This window comes from Neodiprion pinetum, chromosome 7 (genome assembly GCF_021155775.2).
Source record: "Neodiprion pinetum isolate iyNeoPine1 chromosome 7, iyNeoPine1.2, whole genome shotgun sequence".
NCBI classification, from domain to species: domain Eukaryota; kingdom Metazoa; phylum Arthropoda; class Insecta; order Hymenoptera; family Diprionidae; genus Neodiprion; species Neodiprion pinetum.
In genome coordinates this window covers 1751294-1770120 of record NC_060238.1, presented here as the reverse complement: position 1 = coordinate 1770120, position 18827 = coordinate 1751294, and the positions used below count along the sequence as shown (strand labels likewise).

At 38.7% G+C, this 18827-nt stretch overlaps 1 protein-coding gene across 6 annotated transcripts in view; it reads right to left on the bottom strand.

Moving 5' to 3' along the window:
- The window catches only part of LOC124222723 (protein turtle homolog B), a 164206-nt gene that overhangs the window by 72489 nt on the left and 72890 nt on the right, over window positions 1-18827 (bottom strand). For all 6 annotated transcript variants that reach the window (XR_011177589.1, XR_011177588.1, XM_046633972.2 and 3 more), the window contains exon 2: window positions 15196-15325. Coding sequence is in view for 4 of the 6 variants with exons in the window: in XM_046633972.2 (XP_046489928.1) it covers window positions 15196-15325 (130 nt within the window). In the remaining 2 variants the exon portion in view is untranslated. The remainder of the gene's footprint in view (window positions 1-15195; window positions 15326-18827) is intronic.

Sequence of the window (18827 nt, the reverse complement as noted above, 5' to 3'; positions counted from 1 at the left end):
CCGTCGTTAATATACTCGAGAGCATCTTCATATGAGTGAGATAAGATGAAGAAGGAGAGGAAGAGGAAGAAGAAGAAGAAGATGAAGAAGAAGTGGCAGCTGGTCGAACATTTTCCGACTGTTTCGACTCTTCTGCGATATTTGAATCTTACATACTTGATCATAAAAACAACTTTTTCTAGTCCTCCGCTATTTTTTATATTATTCAACATTTTTTCTGCAATTGTCCCAAGTCTGAAACGGTGTCCTAAATTTATTCAGATTTTCTTATTCAACTGACTAATTGTTTATAAATATTCACAGTGATTTTGTAAAGGATCTTTTCTAAAATTCTCACAAAAAAAACTTAAAAGTTGTATTTCTCACTCGGAACATTTCTAGACCGGTTCAATTATCAAGTTGATGATCATATTTGAATGTGCCAAAACAAAAAAAAACAAAAAAAACCAACAAAAATCGCTCCATGCTGGAACCGGTCTAGAAATGTTCCGAGTAGAAAAAAAATACAAGTTCTGAGAATTTCTCGGGAATTTTTTAGACAAAATCAGAAATCGTGAGGTTCAGACGTTGATCGAGTTATCATGGAATTCCGGAAGTTTACATTTTATACATTGACATTTGATATACGTTTCAGAATATCAAAATTTACACGATGTATATGTAATTGCGGCAAGTTATTAAAAAACAGAGTAAACATTTTTTCGGATCATTAACAAAATTCGATAATTCAGTTCCAGTCCAGCCCGGAGAGTTCGGTTGACGGAATGGCCGACAATTTCCTGGATTAGAATTCCTCGGTGATTGACTAAATTACTGACTGATTACTCGCGGCCAGAATGGAGATCAATGGCCGGCAGGAAGAGAAAATTGAAGGCAGGCTGCTTTTATATACATAGCTGGCGGGATCTTGGAGGGGGTGATTTTCCAATTAGCAAAGTGAAGCGGCGACGTTGCCGCCAGGGTGAAACTTTAACGTGTATCCGTACACACGACGTGTGTATACGTGTGTCGTGATGTATACCTTTAACGCTCACCGTTTTCTATGCCAGGTACGCGTCATTGTCAGGATAGAAGAAGGGCTGCGGGAAGCAGAGGATAAGGGAAGTCTTGAAAGGGGTTATTTTAATTAATCACGTTTACCTGCCGAGTCGATATTTGCACGGTTACGAGTTACGACTTTTACATATATCTAGTTTCCATCGTTTTTGCCGAGACGACATCAGTTTCAAACTTTTAACCATCTACGATTTATACGTATACGGAATATTCGATACTTTTTTTATTTTATTTTTGTACGGTCTTGAAAACGAAATTTGAACTCTAAACCGATAACAGGGGGAAAAGAGTAACCTAAACTGTATTGAAAAAAATTATCGAACAGATGTACCAACAAACCTCTGGCTGATACTCCGAAGAGAAATTAATTTTCGACAAAAAGTGTTCAATTGGAAAAAGTAAGGATTGATGAAATTCTTAAGAGAAAGAAGTGAAACGGGATAGTCAAAATAGCGAAGAAAAGGACAAATGAGAATGGAAAAAATTGAAGAAAAAAAATTATAAAATAATGAACGACAATCGTAATTCCCGGTCAGTTAATTTGCCTGGAGGCGTCAGTGTGTACAGGACGAAACAGGACGAGCAAGGATCGACTAATTATGCAGCACGTCTAATTAATTAACCAGCTCTGCAGAATTCTATTAATTAGCAATTACCATAATTCGCTTTTATCCACGACGGTTGTGTAAGGGGGGACGAAAAAGGACGAAACAGGACGATGGGATGCGGTTCTGCCAAGGACAGCCGTAATTTATTATTATATAATTGAATACACCTGCATGTAGGTATGATTTATGAATAAACGTGCAATGCAAATGGAAGTGAAAATCGAATTTGACGTCTGTATTCTTTTTTTTTTTTTTTGTTCATCGCAAAGAATTCTAAAAACAAGTCTACGAATTTTGTGGGTCGCGGTTATGGTTCCGAATCCTGATTCCAAATTATTTGCTGGCGAAAATTGAAGCCAAGAAATTCAAACTTTTACGAAACGACAAAGTTTCAAATGATCGGAAAGCTCACGGTTCAAAATTCCGAAATGCAGTATTACGAAAATTCAAGTTACGATGGAGAAAAATTCCGAAAAAGAAAACAAAAACTGAAAATCTTCCATTATTCGAAATTTCGATGTTTCGATACAGTTTGATTTCTTTACTTCAAGTCTCGCCGCAAAAACATACGCAATTCGCAATTCGAAATTCGAAATTTCAGTCCTGTCCCAATTTCGTGACGTTGATTTTTCAGTAACGAATAAATTTTTCTTTCATACGATTCTTTTTATCACATAGACTTCCATCTACTTATTTGGTTTGTATGGAAGTTTAGAAATTCCTGCTATAAAAATATCGGTATATCACGATTATTTTCACCAATCAATTCGGCCACCTACAATATTCTCCGGCGAAGCTTTGAAAACAATGAGAAAAATGGCAGAGGAAGGGAGGGGAGAATATATACGATCGGTGAGCATCGGCTGCATGTACCGTATAATACATGTGTGAAATATATCGGAATGCCAGTGAGAAATAGCGTGAAATTTCCATTCAATCGAGAGGATCACTCACGCGCCAGGCTCGGCGCTTGAATAATGATTGACGGTACGGGAATCGGGTGCGAGTGCCGGGGTTTCTGGATTGGAAAATGGAAAAATTGCGATGCGAGTGAAAAAGGAACGGGTTAAAAAAAAGGGTAAAATAAAAGATCCGAGAAACAGGCCACACACAAAGTAAAAAAACAAAAAAAAAACAACATCCAGTCTGCAAAATTGTATTATACGTGCATATATTTATACATACAGACACGTGGTGTAAACGAGCAAATAATTTTTCCATCTTTTTGTTCTACGAACAACAAATTTCGGCGACTTGCACCGCTTCAAACGAGGGTTTGAAATTTCCAACCCTCAGCGAGCTTCGGCCCCGAGGGTAGGAAGTTACGGAAATTTCATTGCATTGCTGCATTGTCGGGGAAACTTGAGATTTGCGTCACTGGCCGGTATACCTACTCCGGGCCTTTATACAATAGGCCGCCACGTTTTCGAGTTACACACGGTAAAGTGAGCACCGAAGGAGCCGAAAGCGCAGACAGCTAGCCCAGCAGACCCACGGGCATTAACGTACCCACGTAGGAACGACCTGCACTCCCTTTGATCCTAATTTCGTGAAGCGCGAGAGGGTCAAAGGGGGATTTTCGAAAAGGGAAAATTTCATACCTTGTGGGCGGGTGGACCGAAGTGAATCGCAGTTCAGATTTATTCCCGCCAAATTGTCGTAATTATTCTAAATTTAGTTGATTTTTTCTTTTTTCAATTCCTGTACATCGAACGGATTGTTTTTAAAATTTTTTACACAATTATTCGGAGTCGACATGAAAATTGTTGAAATTAAAAATTGTTTTTTTTTTTTTTTTTTTTTTTTTTAATCATGACCGTTTGAACACGAAAAGCACTGCGAAGTTGTGCAAAATTTTTTTAAACAAAAAACGGTGTCTTTACCCTTCAAGTCGGGGAACCGGGGTTGATAACACGCGCTTTGCGTTGCGACTCGTTGCCGTCCGCATTCTCGTCGTCGTCATCCTGGGGAAAGCGGGTGCGGTGGAGAATAAAAATAACGATTTTCACTCTGGTGGCGGCCTTCCGCCGACTGACTCGCTGCCTCGGTTCTTCGTCGCGCATAAATGGTCTGTGTTCCGGAGGTGGTGAAAAACTAGATCCGTCGAAACGCGAATCTCGTGCTAAATTTCGTATGAGCCGCGGTCGAGTCGAGGCGGAGGGTGATCCTGGAAATCGTTTAAACACCGTAGGAAAAAAGCTTAAAAGATTTTAGTACTTGCTCGAATTTTGTTTGTTGAAAAATTTTTTGTCAACCGGCAAGAATAGGAGCGTTTTTGAAATCCGTTTCACCAAGCTGGGGAATCGCCTGGGAAATATCGGAGCGAAGTTATCATAAATTCATGCAAGGTATGGTCAAATATTGACTTGAACCCCAAGAATTCAAACCCTGTAAAGAGGACGGGAGTAACACAGATCGATTCTGCGGAAGATAAAAAGGAAAAAAAAAAAAAAATTACAACGCGTACACGAGGAATTCGTGACCAAAGCATCGGAGAACTTTTTCCAGAGACTCCGCGTCTCCGCGTCTCCGCAACGCATTTTGGGGGTTGATTACACCCCGGTTCCTTTCTCTACGGCTTTACTTACTCGAGAGTCGGTCCGAAATAAAGAGAGGCTTGCGCCTCTCTTAAATATTACAATACGGAGGCTGCGGGTGGGTTGAAGTGGAGAGAGAGAGAGAGAGCGAGCTTCCGAGTGGGTCAGAGGCACCCGTGGGGCAGAGATTCTCGTCTGAAAGTTTCGGAGAGCAGGAATTGTTGAACGGCGCACAGAGTCAAATAAATAAGGGGTGAAAGCCGGGCGGCCTGAATGCAGGCGAAACGAGGCGAGGCGACGCTAAGTAGAAGTTGTAAAAGCAGCAGGGAACGGTGTGTATTGATTTCGGAAAAAATTTCACCAGACTTTGTTAGTACCTCGTGACTTTCAGATCAAGAAAAATCAACGCTTTTCCGATCAGGCCCCGCGACCTGAAATTGAAATCCGACTGGGCCCTAGTCGGGAATCCCCAACAGATCCCGATTACTGATATTTTTCTTTAAAATCGGGGTATGGGAATAAATTTGAACGACGTGTGAATTTTTCTTTAGCGAAATTTGCTACTCGTATAATCGAAATGAGGTAAGAAATATTACGGAAGAGCTTTTCACGACCGGCACGATTATCCGCCAGGTTTAATTAACAGCTAAAGCCAAAGGAACAAAAGAACGTTCGCCGACTCTTCCCACCCTCTTCGCTTCTCCGCTTTTTATCTCTTTACGGTGCTGAGGTTGGCTGGTCCGAATTACAAACGTCCGTAAAACGGTGGTTTTTTTTTTTTTTTTTTCCCCGCCCCCTCATTTCGCCGCTGAGAGCAGTCGGATTATCCCGACGCGACGTGTACGTATCACTATTTGACGTCGTTGGAATTTGCCGGAGGCAAGGCAACGTGCGCCAGATCAAAGGTTCCGGGATGGTGGGTGAATACGCGAAAGCTCAAGCTCAAGCTCAATCTTTGCCACCCATCCGGTAGAATGATTCCAAGAATTCCCTCGAGACTTGTGTTTTCGATGGAAATGGTCCTGCTTGGCAAAGATGCGAAGAAAATTTGCGACTTAAATACATGCAAGAAGATTCTCATTGCGAGATTGCTTTCGTACTGTTAGTTTTTTTTTTTTTTTTAAATTACTCTGCAAATTATGAAAATCACATTTCGCGAGATCTCGAAGTTTATTTGAAACGATTTCGATACGTTTTGATTCCGATTTGTGGGGATGAAATTTTTTTTCCAACCAAAGGAGGTATATTAATTTTCGAACGATGTAATTAAATCAGCTATTTGAATCTGACGCGTATTTCGAGCAATCGCGATAATTCCGTGTAAGATTTCGGTGATTGATTCACTTCGCGAAATCTTGACGTCGCGAAGTTTTAATTTCTTTTTTTTTTTCTCTTCCGTTTCTCCCGCTGCTCATTATTAATCGTCTCCGGACTACAAATAGCGATGATAAACGAGTCGAATCATCAGCGCCGCGAAACGAGAACCGCGTTGATATGCTCAATAATTAATTATCACGCATCGAGAATGGCGTAAAGGATACGGAAAAGGTGATTCTGACATGCGATACAACGCGTGTCAGAAGCCTCTCGACGCGTGAGTGTGTCCGACGACAAATCGAAGGGAATGAAAACCGATACTCCGAATGCAGACTGCATCGGAGAGTTGCATCGATTTTTAAATTCGATCCAACGGATATGCAACAAGATAATAAATAACACTTGCAGCTAATCCTCGTTCCGTAGTCATTTCCGATTAAGGTCAAGGATTTATTTTCTTTCTATTCCCAAGTTCTATCGAAAAAAAAAAAAAAAAAAAAACGTTAATAGGAAAGCATTTGATGAAAAGTTTAGACGAAAAATTTTATCAAAATCTGGTCCTACGATATTTGTATGATACATAAATTGAATGTATCATTTTCTGTTTAAAATAATGTAAAATTTCTGTACAATAATAATAACGACAATGAACGTACGGATTCCTACATCAAGATAGACGGAAGCTAAATTTTTGAGAAGCAAAATCGTGTTCAATACGCAATTGAATCGTCAATTTTTTTTTCCAACCCTCACCCTTTCCTTTCCCGTAATTCTGTCATCGATCACGATTCGCACAGATTCTGGGTTTACAAATTTCCATCATCTCAACGAATATCCCCGAGTGAATTTCCATCAAGATAAATCTACGCCTCGTACATTTTACAATTTGTATCCTTGTGTATAATCTGACGTTTAAGTAAGGATCCTTCATTTTCTTATCTCTCACGCGTACAACACTCGGGTTGAAAAGCACACGCCTTCGCGTTTCAAGCGCAGCACCGACAAGTGTCTGGTCTAGCTGTATAAATACACCTATCACGCGCACGGTATATGTATAGGTACATCCTAGGAGGTAGGAGGGTGAAAACCACCTTGCGGTTAGCCGTAATATTAAACAAATTTATCTGCGCGATGTAATCTATTGCCCTCGGCGGTTTTGCATACATATGGTATAATATAATACATACATGTATATATATATACATACACATATACCGTGTGTAATAAACGTATACTCGACAAGGGGAAAAAGCAAGAGAGAGAAAGAAAAATTACGAAAACAACTAAAACGGATTGAAATTTCTCGTCGAAAATTCTAATTAGGGGTGTGAATTTTTTTTTTATTAACATTATTATTTTGTTTTTTTTTTCAATTCTCCTTCAACTTTCCGCAAGTTTTCGAATTCAGTTTGAATCGTGCGTTCGTGAGAACTGAAGAAGAAGGAGAGGAAAAAAAAAAAAAAAAAAGTTACACCCCGACCTATCGGATCGAGAATCGAATCGGGTTTTGCACACGTAACGCCACACGTAATTCGCGTCCATCCGATATGTGTGGGAGATAAGAATATTACAGGATCGGATTGCCGGAGGTGAAATAAGGGATTAGATTAAAATCATAGCGTGGAATAAGGGCGGGGATCGGTTTTCGAGTCGGATATAAGGTCAGGAATCGCTGCCGGGTCGGGGATTCGATTTGTAAATTTACGGTGCCTGTAGCTTAAAAGCTCGCGAAACTGAAGCTCGCGATCCAGATCCAGATCCCACGGGCTCTCGACTTCTCGAGCCTCTGCAATGTCAGGGAAATTGCATTATTTCCCATCCTGCGCTAAACCCCCCCTCCTCTCCTTTCGCGCCTCGCGTGCTCTGCAGGCGGGACTTTCCATGCCTACGGGGCATTCCCCGCCAATTTTAAGCACAAGTTTTTCCACCGAGGTTCGAAGGGGTTAGGTAAAACATTTTTAATACCAACAATTTCAGATTCTTTAATATCGCTGTTTCGAAGTTCCGCGACTTTGCATCGCCTGACGATTTTGAAAGTCTGCACTTTTGACATCACGCGATAGCGAAACCTTCGGACCTTCAGATTTCGATATTCTTTGACTCTGTGACTCAGCATTTTTGCGATTTTAAGCCTGCGTGATTCAACGATTTTAAAAGTCTCAAATTTTGATATCTCGCAACACTGAAACTGAGATTTTTGCAATTCTAAGACGTCGCAATAAATATTACATGATTTTGCAGCCCGTAGAGATGTAACAATTTCTAAAATGATTCCCAAAGTTTGACATTCCTCGATTCGTACCGAGGAAAAAAGACTTGTTCCGCAATTTTGAAATTGGTATAAATTCGCTAAACCGTAAAAAAAAAAAAAAAAATATTCAAATTTAAAAATTTTACTCCCTTCAAAGTCATTGTAAGAATAAGTAAAAAATTCGTTGCTAATTTCAATCCCGTTAAACTTACAACAGCAAAGTGAAAACAAGATCTCGAGTTTCGATCGCGTTTGTAGCCGGTGAATAATATTGTCACGGAATTCGGCATACGTGAGGCAGAGGTGAAATATCGTAATACAAGGGTTGCGTAGAACGTAAGAACGCCTCCTCGTCCCCCGAAAGCAGGAGAAGAGTTACATTTTGTAGGCTGGCTCGTAAACCGTTTATTACGTTTCCCACTAGCGAGTAGAGAGCGCTAGAAAACGCTTTTCACCGAACGCTCGGCACATAACCTTTCCACTTCCAGTACCTCCGTCTCTCCGTCTTTTTTTCACCTCCCTTCCGACCTTTGCGATGTTTTTCGCGCCCCACATACCCGTGCGAAAAAATTATACACGAATATGCCCACTTTTGCGAATTCAGCTCGACGCTACGATCCGCAAAAATTTAAACGCAAATGTCGCAACCCTCGAGTGAAATGAAAAATATCAGGAGGATAGGATGGAGGAAAAGAGAAAAAAAAAAAAAACAAGAAATGGCCGAAGGAGTAAAGAAATTGGTACAGAAAAAATAAACAAATAAAAGAAGGAAAACCTCGCGTAGTTGAGAATATCTTCAACAGCGAATTTTTACATTCCGACAAATTCTTTTTCTTCAACTCTTTGTGCGTCTACTTTCTGCAAATATTTGAAAAGAGATTGTATCGCGCGAAGAGGAAAATATTACTGGAATGTTAAAAAAAAAAATAAAATGAAAAACACGAATTTCTTAGGAAAAAAAAAAACCAGTTCGAATTTGGTGGGGAGGGGCACGTCCTTATTACAATTTGTACCGTGAGATAGATTTTGATTAAAAAATGCAATTTGTAAATGATTAAATTCTCATCACAAATTACACGTTTAAAAAAAAATCGATTTGTATTTTATTTTCTGGTAATTATAAAATACAGCGTGATTCGTATTTCCTTATTCCCAATTATGAAATGCAACGTTACTTGAATGTTTTTTAGTACTAATCAAGAAATGTAACGTAATTTCTACATATCCAGGTTTTTTTCTACTTAATTGCAATTAGTAAAAAAAAGTAATTCTTGTGATCACGAAATACAATGTAATCAGTAGTAATCACTATTTCATCCGTTCTAATTACAAAACGAGAATCTAATTTATATTTTTTTTTTTCTCTTCCAACTGTACACGATACCCACAAATGTGTTTTGTATTTCGAGTATACAAGGCGTAAATTCAATTACAAATTACAAAAACAATTTCTATCTTCTTGTCGTCTTAACGTTACACTGCTATAATTCATTATCACTTACGTCTCTTGCTCTGGGACTGTTTTTGAAGGGTGGGTGGTGGTGGATAGTGTGGGGGGGGGGGGGGGGGGAGGTCATACAATAAGTAAGACTGTCAGATAATTAGGAGCGAACGTCGAGGCGTCACTCGGTCGGTTGTCGCGTGTCGAGACGTTTTAATTGTAGGGGTAGTCGTCGGTTGGGGGATGATTTTGTGATGGCGTGAGTCGGAGAGGGGGGGAGGGAGGCACTTGTGCGTTGGCGTGATCATCAATCATCCATAATACGACGTTTTCTAAGCCGGGCGTCGGAAGGAAATCCCCCCCCCCCCCTCCCTGGTCGTCCTGCCCTCGTGAACGCTCCCCGCGCCCTTTTCCCGCAGCCTTGCTTTCTCACCCCCGCAGAGAGGTTATACGTACGTACACACATATATATGCCGGTGACGATAGTAGTCGAAGACCACCGAGAGTCGAGGATTTCCAGATTGCCGGGTCAAAGATTAAGGCCATTTCACCTCCCCCCCGGAGGAGGGGGGAGGGGGGGTTGTAACGAGGGTGAAGAAGCCGATAGGGGGGAAGGGGGGGGGGGGGGGGGGAAGGGAAAAAAGGTGAAATATAATATGAAGAAGTGGAAACGACGCGAGAGAGAAGATCGCTATGGAGTATATATTTCATTCCGCACGGCCCTGTCTTTTTCTACTCAAACGACAATTTTATATCCAATTTTTCTCTCCCACCCCCCCGTTTTTTTTTTTTTTTTTCATACAACTTTTTTTTCCTCTCGTTTTTCCGTTTCAGTGTCTCCTCTTTTTCCCTTTTCGCGACTCCCTTTTTTTTTTCGTCTCTTCTTTCAAGCGAGAGTTCGGAGAATGATACGTCTCGTACAGATTTGTGGTAAAAAAAAAAAAAAAAAAAAAAAAAAAAAACACCAGAAACGTCGAAACGTTTTGTGGTAAGAAAAAAATACGTTATCGAATAAAAATTTTTGTAAAATTCCATTTTTATCTTTTATTCTCTCACAGATTTCTCTTCGTATGCCTTTAAATTCTACATCCCTCGATTTTTCGAGTTCAAGTTTCATTGACCGCGGTATGAATATCAGAAGAAAAAACAAAATTAAATCGAAAATCTTGGCACCAAAAAAGATGTCAATTTTGTTGAAAGGTTCGAAATAAATCATATTTAAAGAGTAAATTTGATTCAATTATATGAAATTCGGTACAGCTTGGAAACAAAGAAAAAAAAATAAATAAATAAAAAAAAAAAAATTCAAATATTTGAAAAGAAAATAAACTATACGGAACATAACTTTCAACACTTTGAGTAGAAGAAGAAAAATGAGGTAAAAATAATTTTTCGCATCTACGAATTCAATCTTTCTTATTTTTTTTCTTTTCCCCGTCACGTTAGCCAATTTCCGTACCGTTGTACCTTATTGCCGCTGTTAATTTTTTTTTTCTTCCTTTTTCTTTTTTTCATCGCTCTTCCACCCCAGCTGCACGACGGTTGAAACGCGGTGGATGAAAACTATAGAAACAAGGGGTACAAGCGCATGGATAGTAAATCCTCGATGGAATAATACACGTAGATCTGCCCGCATCTGTCTTTAGCTGCGTAGATAAAACACATCCAGTCAGCCAGCCAGAGAAAAAAACGTGCAGCCAGAGAAAGGGGGGGAAAAAGAGAGAAAGAGTGGGAGGGTGCGAGGCGCGGCAAAGATGGTAGATTGGTTGAGTTATGGTTTGAATTAACCGCAGCTTCATGCCAGAATTTATAGGGGACGTTAAAAATCTAATGTATTACCTATATACCCAGCGGCAACGAACCAACCAACTAAAAGGGGGGAGGCGGGGCGGGGGGGTTTCACGTCGCATTACGATCGAGAAAAATATCGTGGCCGTTGTTCGCTTCCGCGGGCCGAGCGGAGCGCCGTCGAGGCGGGTAAAATCGTTCGAGTGTACAAAATTTGCCGATGTTTAACCCCCGGCCCTCCGCGTTTTCTACGCCTCCCTGAACCACCGCCGTAAATCAAAGCCGTGTCAAACTATGAGGAAAACGCGGTTTTATCTCGCAGAGAATTGAGATAAGATGTACAACAGAGAGAGAGAGAGAGAGGATTGAGAAAAATGATTATTTCTTTTCGAATTTGTTTTATTTTATTTGGAGGGGGAAGCTTGTGGTTATTTTTTTTTTTTTTGATTGTTTTTTTAAGACTTGCGAAGAATCGATTCGTTCTCTCCCTTGCAGGACAAAAATGTTATTCGTTATTCTTGAATTTTGCCTTTCTTGGACTTGACGATTTTCAAAAACCGATCACCGTCTATCGTAGTTGTTTCGATTCGGACATTTTTTTTTTTTTTTTTTTGATTTTATAACCATTTTGCTACAATTTGAAATTGAAATTCCGCGTTTAATGACGTGAATTTATTACTGCAGAAAATTGTTCGGCGAATAAAACGAGTTCACCAGAATCAGCCCGGGCCAAGAATGAAAAAATAAAAAATAAAAAAACAAACGCAACAAAGTGTTTGGACTTGGAATCGATTGCAGGAATTTTAAAATTTATCCCCGACGTTTCAACCCATAGATGCGAACCTTGCAGCAGATTGTCCGATTCAGGGGTACTTTTCAACCCTTACAATAGTTTTTATGACTTTTTCGATCCGACTCGCGGCTCGTCCGTATGGAGAGAGAAGATGATAAAGGAAATACGTGCGAGAATTTCACCGGTAATTCCGCGAGTCTTGGTTCGTCCGTCAGAAGCGCTTTGTATTATTCGAGCGACGCGTTTATGCCCAGCAATTTAGCGCCCCCGAGGCGCGAGGAATTAAGTCCTAACCCCAACCAAACCCCGCGAAACCCTCGCAACCGCGATACAGACATTCGTTCCAACTTTATTACGAACACGCACGTCGATTACGAATGTGTGCGAATATTACAAATTATCACGTTTCCGCGTTATGACGAGTGATATTATCCTCGCCGGTCATTATCGGGCGTTAATATCGCCGCACGCGGCTCTCTAATTATATACATATATGTTAATATGTATACCTCACGTATACGTGCGTAATTCAACCTTCCCCGTTTCGGAGAAATATAATCCAACCCGACGTAACAGCTGATATGCGGAAACGAGGGATCGAAAAATGTGGAATACGAAAAAAAAAACAATTCTCCACTTTGTTCCGAAAACTTATACAAACTTCTTTTTACCGTTCATCGTGTTTGATGATGTGAGAAAGATATTGGTTTCGGTGAAAAACCTTTTTCTCTAATTACCACGAATTTCGAAAGCCCGGAATCAGAAGAACAGGTTTTGAAAAAAATTTCGGTCCGTCGATCGGTCCGAAAAATTCTCGCAATAATATCACAAATGGCTGAATGAGAAAATTCAAAACTTGCAGAGTTTTCCAATCAGATAATTTAAATTTCCGCTTCAATCGAAAATAAATCGATTTTTAATGTTTTACCGACAAACTTGTACTTTTTCTAAACAAACGATTATGGTTATCCCAGTTTATATATTCACTTTTAACTTTTTATTTCTCAGAATTTTCTTTTATCTAATTTTTCTTTCAAATCTATTTCATTCGATCGTCCAGTCCTACCAGTTACAGATTTTTTACCCGACCGTCTTCGAGATCATCGCGGAAGTTAGTCGATCAGACCGACGGACTCTTCCCTTTTCACCGGAACGAAAAGTGTCGCGAAAAAACTGTTTTTCCAGTCATCGTTTCGTGTTTACTGACAATGAATGCAACAAAACAATATCTTCAATTCTTACGCATAAATATGGTACACGTCTTACGCAAATATCTAAGGTTTCTCCTTCATTTTTTTCCACATTTTTCTTTTACGGTTTCCTTTTTTACATTTCTTTTCCGTCGTCACGCTCGTTATTTTTTTTCCGTTACTTGTGTATAGTCGAAGAATATAAGGAACGTTTTTCCTAAAACGGGCGGCACGGCAACGTCGTGATTTTAATATTCAGGAAACGTTTGTACAGAAACGTCGTCGAGGAAGGATTTCGGGAAGGGGATGCTGCCGGTTATTGGAGAAAATTTACCGACAAACGACATTGTGAATATTTCAAAGGAGGGCATTCGTCGAGTTTCATGAGGTTTCACTGTTTGCTTCGCTTTTCTTTTTTTCTCCTTATTACTCGCCTCTTTATTCTAATCCTTATTTCGTTTTTCCAGAGAGAAAGGGAGAGAGAGAGAGAGAGAGAGAGAGAAATAAACGAGAAGAAAAAACTAAAAGACGCTCATGTTAATCCACATTAATCTATAATATCCGAGCTTATTTTCACCCCATTTGGTAATAATTACCTAACCTTAATTGCGGTATAATTTATTGGTTTACAATCTGCCTCGCAGCCTATTATTATTCCATAAGTGTATAAGTTTGGAAAATATGCGATAAATCTTTCAAATTTCAAATACTTGCGAGTGGTCAGGATTTAGAAAAAAATTATACAACTGTAAATCGCATAGCAGAAAATATGAATAAAATAAAAGGCATCAAAAATTGCAACCTTAAAAGAGGTTCGTCTTATTTCGAATCTGTATCCTGTAATTTTTGTCCGCCATTATCCGCATTTCGTATAATAATCTCTCAATCTTGTTTACAATATATAATTAAAGAGGTCGAGTAATTGATATTTATATTTCATTAAATCGTGGTCGATTGACCTTTTCCTTTAACACAAAAAAATAAAAATAAAAACGTACGATCGTTGACGCGTTAAACCGACTTAATGTACCTTGGCAACCGCGTAGGTAGGCATATGTATCCCCATATAACGCGGTCATGCCCTGATTTCCACCTGACCGTAAAGGGTTCGTGGTAATATATTCGAAAGGAATTTTCAACCTGATATTCTTGCGACGTGGCGCGGGTTAAAATGTCGACGGAAATGATAACGCGATGATAAAACCAGGAACGGATAAGAATATAATAAAATCAAAGTGACGAAGAAATGGAAAAAACAAAACATCTGCGATAAAATAAAACTAATCGACGGATTGATCTTTTCGTAATTATAATCCGGACTAAGAAATAGGCTAAGAATATATCTACCGATAAATATTGCAATAATACATAAAAGTGTAATTTGTTATTCTCTGCGAAGTTTTTTTGCTGGATAGAGAGAAAGAAAGACAGAGAGAAAGAGAGAGAGAGAGAAACTGTGATAATTAGCAATGATTGAAAGGGTGTCCTCCCCTCCTTCCGTTCCGTCGTATAAATTACAAGTTTGAAACCGCGTTGATATGATATTCCGGGATTGTCCTCGTCGGCAAAGAGTTTCGGGGTTCAATTACGAATGTATGCTTCGAATTGGCTTAAAACTATTTGAGGCGCATACATTTTTCACGATGCTCGTTTAAAAAATCGGATCACATCTGACAAATTTTTAACATTCGAAATGACGAATCTAATGAATCTAATGAAAGCGAATAGGATCAATTTTTGTATTTTCACTCCGCCATATTGGATTAGCTATTTTGAATTTTGAAATTCTGACTTTGGATTCGTTTTCAGCTACCTAAAAAATTCCCGAGTAACAAGTTTCAAGCGAATCGCTTTTTTCTAAGTTACTTTCGTTCTTTCGAGTCGGTAAATATTTTATTTCGTCCTTTTCTTTTTTTATTCATCATTCTCTGTTTTTTCCTCGTGGTATAAAATGTTATTGTATAAAATCAAAGACAGTTTTTTCACTATGACCAAAAAACTTCCAGACTTATTTATCGAAACTGTTATTTGTTTATTTATTTTTTTTATTCGCGTTGCGTGGAAGAAATGAAAATTTCACATACGTTGCAGAAAAATGGCCAAAGTCGAAGAATTTCAAAGTTGAAAAACGACAAAGTGACGGATTTGCAGATCGAAATTCATCCGGTGTATATAAAATCCCGTAAACTGGGAGAGTAAATATTTTCAACTCACGTGTATATCGGAACTCCGTCGTCGTTTTTGTACCAAAGCACCATGTGGAGTTTGTCGTGTATCGGCGGTGATATGTCGCATGATAATTCGACGTTCTGACCCTCGACGCTCGTAACGTCGACCAGGGGTGCTGAAATACAGAAAAAAAGGATGCGTGAGTTCATTGACGTACTTGTAGGTAAGAAACTTATCCTAATTTTGAGAAAACAAATTAATATTTTACGAAATGTCATGAAACAATCGTCATTCTCATCATCGTCGTCGTCATTATTCTTACCGTTGAGACGATAGTGTTGAAGTAAATAATAATAAATAAAAAAAAAAAAAGAAAAGAATTTACTTCCATCACTTTTTCTACTCTCACAATTCTTTTCGTTTCTCCTTCAATTTTCGATATTTTTTTTATTAAAAGTTACATCGTTCTTCTCTCCTCTCAAAGTGTCAAAATGTTTATAAAACAATCGTTATCGTCGAAATTGATCGTCAATTAGGTAAACGAGAAAGTGGAGAAAAATTTTACTCTCCTCGAAATTGATGGTAAAAAATGAGTCGAGAAAGCTTCTCTTTTCGACTCGTTTAATCTACAAGAAAGCAAAAAGCTTCGGACTGTTCGACATGAGACGCGGATGCTCGACAATGAAACCCAAGTTTTTCTCTTTTATTCTCCTCGCCGTTCGTGCTTCATCATTGCGAAGCTTTTTATTTAATTATCTCGATTGTTTTCCGAACTCTTCTCACACTCTCGTGCTTACCCACAATATGGCTAAGGATGGAAGAAACGAAGGAAGAATCGAGAGAATGGAAATTTTTATGAAACTCACAGGATTTTACAATCGCATCAACGGCATGAAAAATTTCCATTTCCCGTTTAATTCAAGCTTCCGGTTCTAACGGAAATAAATCAATTTTCAATTTTTCATCGACTAGAATATAATTTTTCCTCCTTATCACTTTTACACTTTTTCCAGTTTATATGTTTATTTTAAAAAATATGCGTAAACTGTTTCTCCGGCTGGTTTTTCTTTTAATCAATTACGCCCAAGTTCTGGTTTTTTGAAAATAAGAAAAAAGACCATCACCTAATATTAAATATAAAAACAATTTTTAATTACACTTAATGTATAGTTATTTTACATCGTTAATATCGTCTTTAAAACGCGTGAGGGAAATGAGATTTGTTTTTTCTTTTTTTTTTTTCCACTTTTGTTTCTAAACTTGTAGCCGGCCACGCGTGGCAAAAGTGTATAATTGATTTGTAGCGTTGAATGAAGCAGGGTGAAAAATAATATATGCAAAAATATTTAAAAGGATCGTTGAATAACAAATTTCGAATGCCTGCAGTCGGTGAAAATATTCCGCTACCGCTGCTGCTGCTGCTGCTGCTTTTACACGCTTACACGCTTAGGTGGAAAATTATCGAGAATCGTGAATAACTGCAGCTGTAAATATACGCACGCGTATGAAATATTTCGAAAAGGAGAACGGAAGGAGCTGAAAAAATGAATAAATAGAACGAAAAAATCACCGATACGTTTCGAGTAAAATATACAAAATAAAATATAAAAAAAAAAAAAGAAGTGAAAAAAATAAAATATCGACGTATAAATATTACAAACCCGCCACGCTGGCAATGCTCGCGTATAAATATAATAGATAGATGAATCGTATACGTATGATGTTTCATATTTCAAACGTTGAAAGATTGGATGAAAGAATAAAAACGGGTAGGGAAAAAGGGGGGAAAAATTCCAAGAAGAGATGAAGAACGAAGAGGAAAAATAAAAATGGAAAGAAAAAAAACCAGGGGGATGAAAAATATTTCCGCAATGGTACGCAGATATATTGCAAGTCTACGCGTGTGCAACGATATTCCGAATATATACGATCGTGCGGAGATGAATTTTTAATTCCTTTCTGGAAATTTCTGCACGGCAGAAACGTGAGAGACGATTAATTGTAATAATAATGATGAAGAAAGTGAAAACAAAAAAAAAAAGAAAACAAAACCACCCCCTCCGTCCGAAAAAAATTAAACAACGAGAAAGAAGAAAAAAAAGAAAAAAAGAGGGCAGCGAAGCAAAATGTAAAAACAAAAAAAAACAAAAAAAAAAAAACAAAAGGAGAAAAAAAGAACGAAAGTTAAATAAAGAATTCCAAAAGGCCGGGCATTTTAAGCTAATTAAATCCGATTTGTATTCGTCACTCGCACACGTCGTGGCTTTTCTCCTCCTTTCTCACTTTGTCTCTCTCTCTCTTTCTCTCTCTTTCTTTTTCCGTGCTGGTAGTCGTTGGATGATAATATTTAATTATTCAAGTCCAGTAGGTGACAGGTTTCTGCCTGTTTTTTTCTCCGTTCTCTGCCTGTTTGTTCTCCGTTGCCATTTTGTTTATTTGTTGAATTTTTTTGTTTTTTGTTTTCACTTTAATTCCATTCGGGAAAGGAAGTTTTGCCTCATCGTTATATACGATTCAACTGGTGCGACGATAATGGAAACAAAAAAAAAATATTCGAGTATTCGGCCGAAGAATTTTTCTTACTTCAAATTTCGCCCGCTCCTTGTTTTATGACACAGATACTTTTGAAATACATAACGCGTACAGAAAGATCGCATACCTACTAGATTAACTCTTTCAGCCACGCAATCACAGTTTTTTTTTTTTTTTTTTTTTCGGCACAGAAGTCGAAATAAAATGCAGGATTTTTCATGCGATAAGAGGAAGGAAAAAAAAATAAATAAATAAAAACAAGAGACAAAAGGGTGCCACTTCTTTTATAGTGGCTTCTGTGGCTGAAAAGGATCAAAAAAAAGAAAAACTTGCTGCTCGGCAGTGTACAAGGGTGAATATTTTTTTTTTTGTTTCTTATTGAAAAATCTTGGACGTGAAAAACTTCCCGTACGAGGCGCGAAATCCGACCTTCGGAAAAAATGAGAAAGGGTTTGAATTTTTTTGCCAATGTAGCAGTCACCCTGTCTCTCTCTCTCTCTCTCTCTATATATATATATATATATATATATATATACATATATATAATATAGGTATATAAGCGTTATTCGAAAGGGTCCGGTGTTGGAAAAAAAAAAGAAAAAAAGTTATGCAATAACTTCGGAGGCCTCGAAATATGAGGAAAATAATGGAGACGTAGGTTGGCACCCGTGTCGAAGGGGTATATGACGGTTACGTCGAGGGATGGGAGAGGGCTAAAGGACTAAAGGGCTAAAAGGACTCGGGGAAAAATCGGTACGGAAAGGCTGCGCGGAGACCCGATTCGGAAGTCCAATTTCTTCGCAAATTCCGGATAGGCAATTCAAAAGAACGAGCGGGGTTCGATTCGCGGATTTTCCGAAGGCTGTGTGCCTGCATGCGGGGCTGAATCGGGGGCGAGGTGACGGCGATTCTAAATCGCGATCCTATATATGTATATATATATATATATGTATGTATGTGTATATATAAGGATCCAACGGACCGTCTAAAGGTACCAAAACCCCTCCTCGCCCCTTCATCCCACCTCCATTTCGCATCGGCTAGCTGCGTCAGGTTTAGATGACGCGAAGAAGTCGGGTTTGATTTGGTTTGGTTTGGTGGAAAGAAGAACTCAAGTAAGAGGATTCGGGGGGACGGTAACGAAA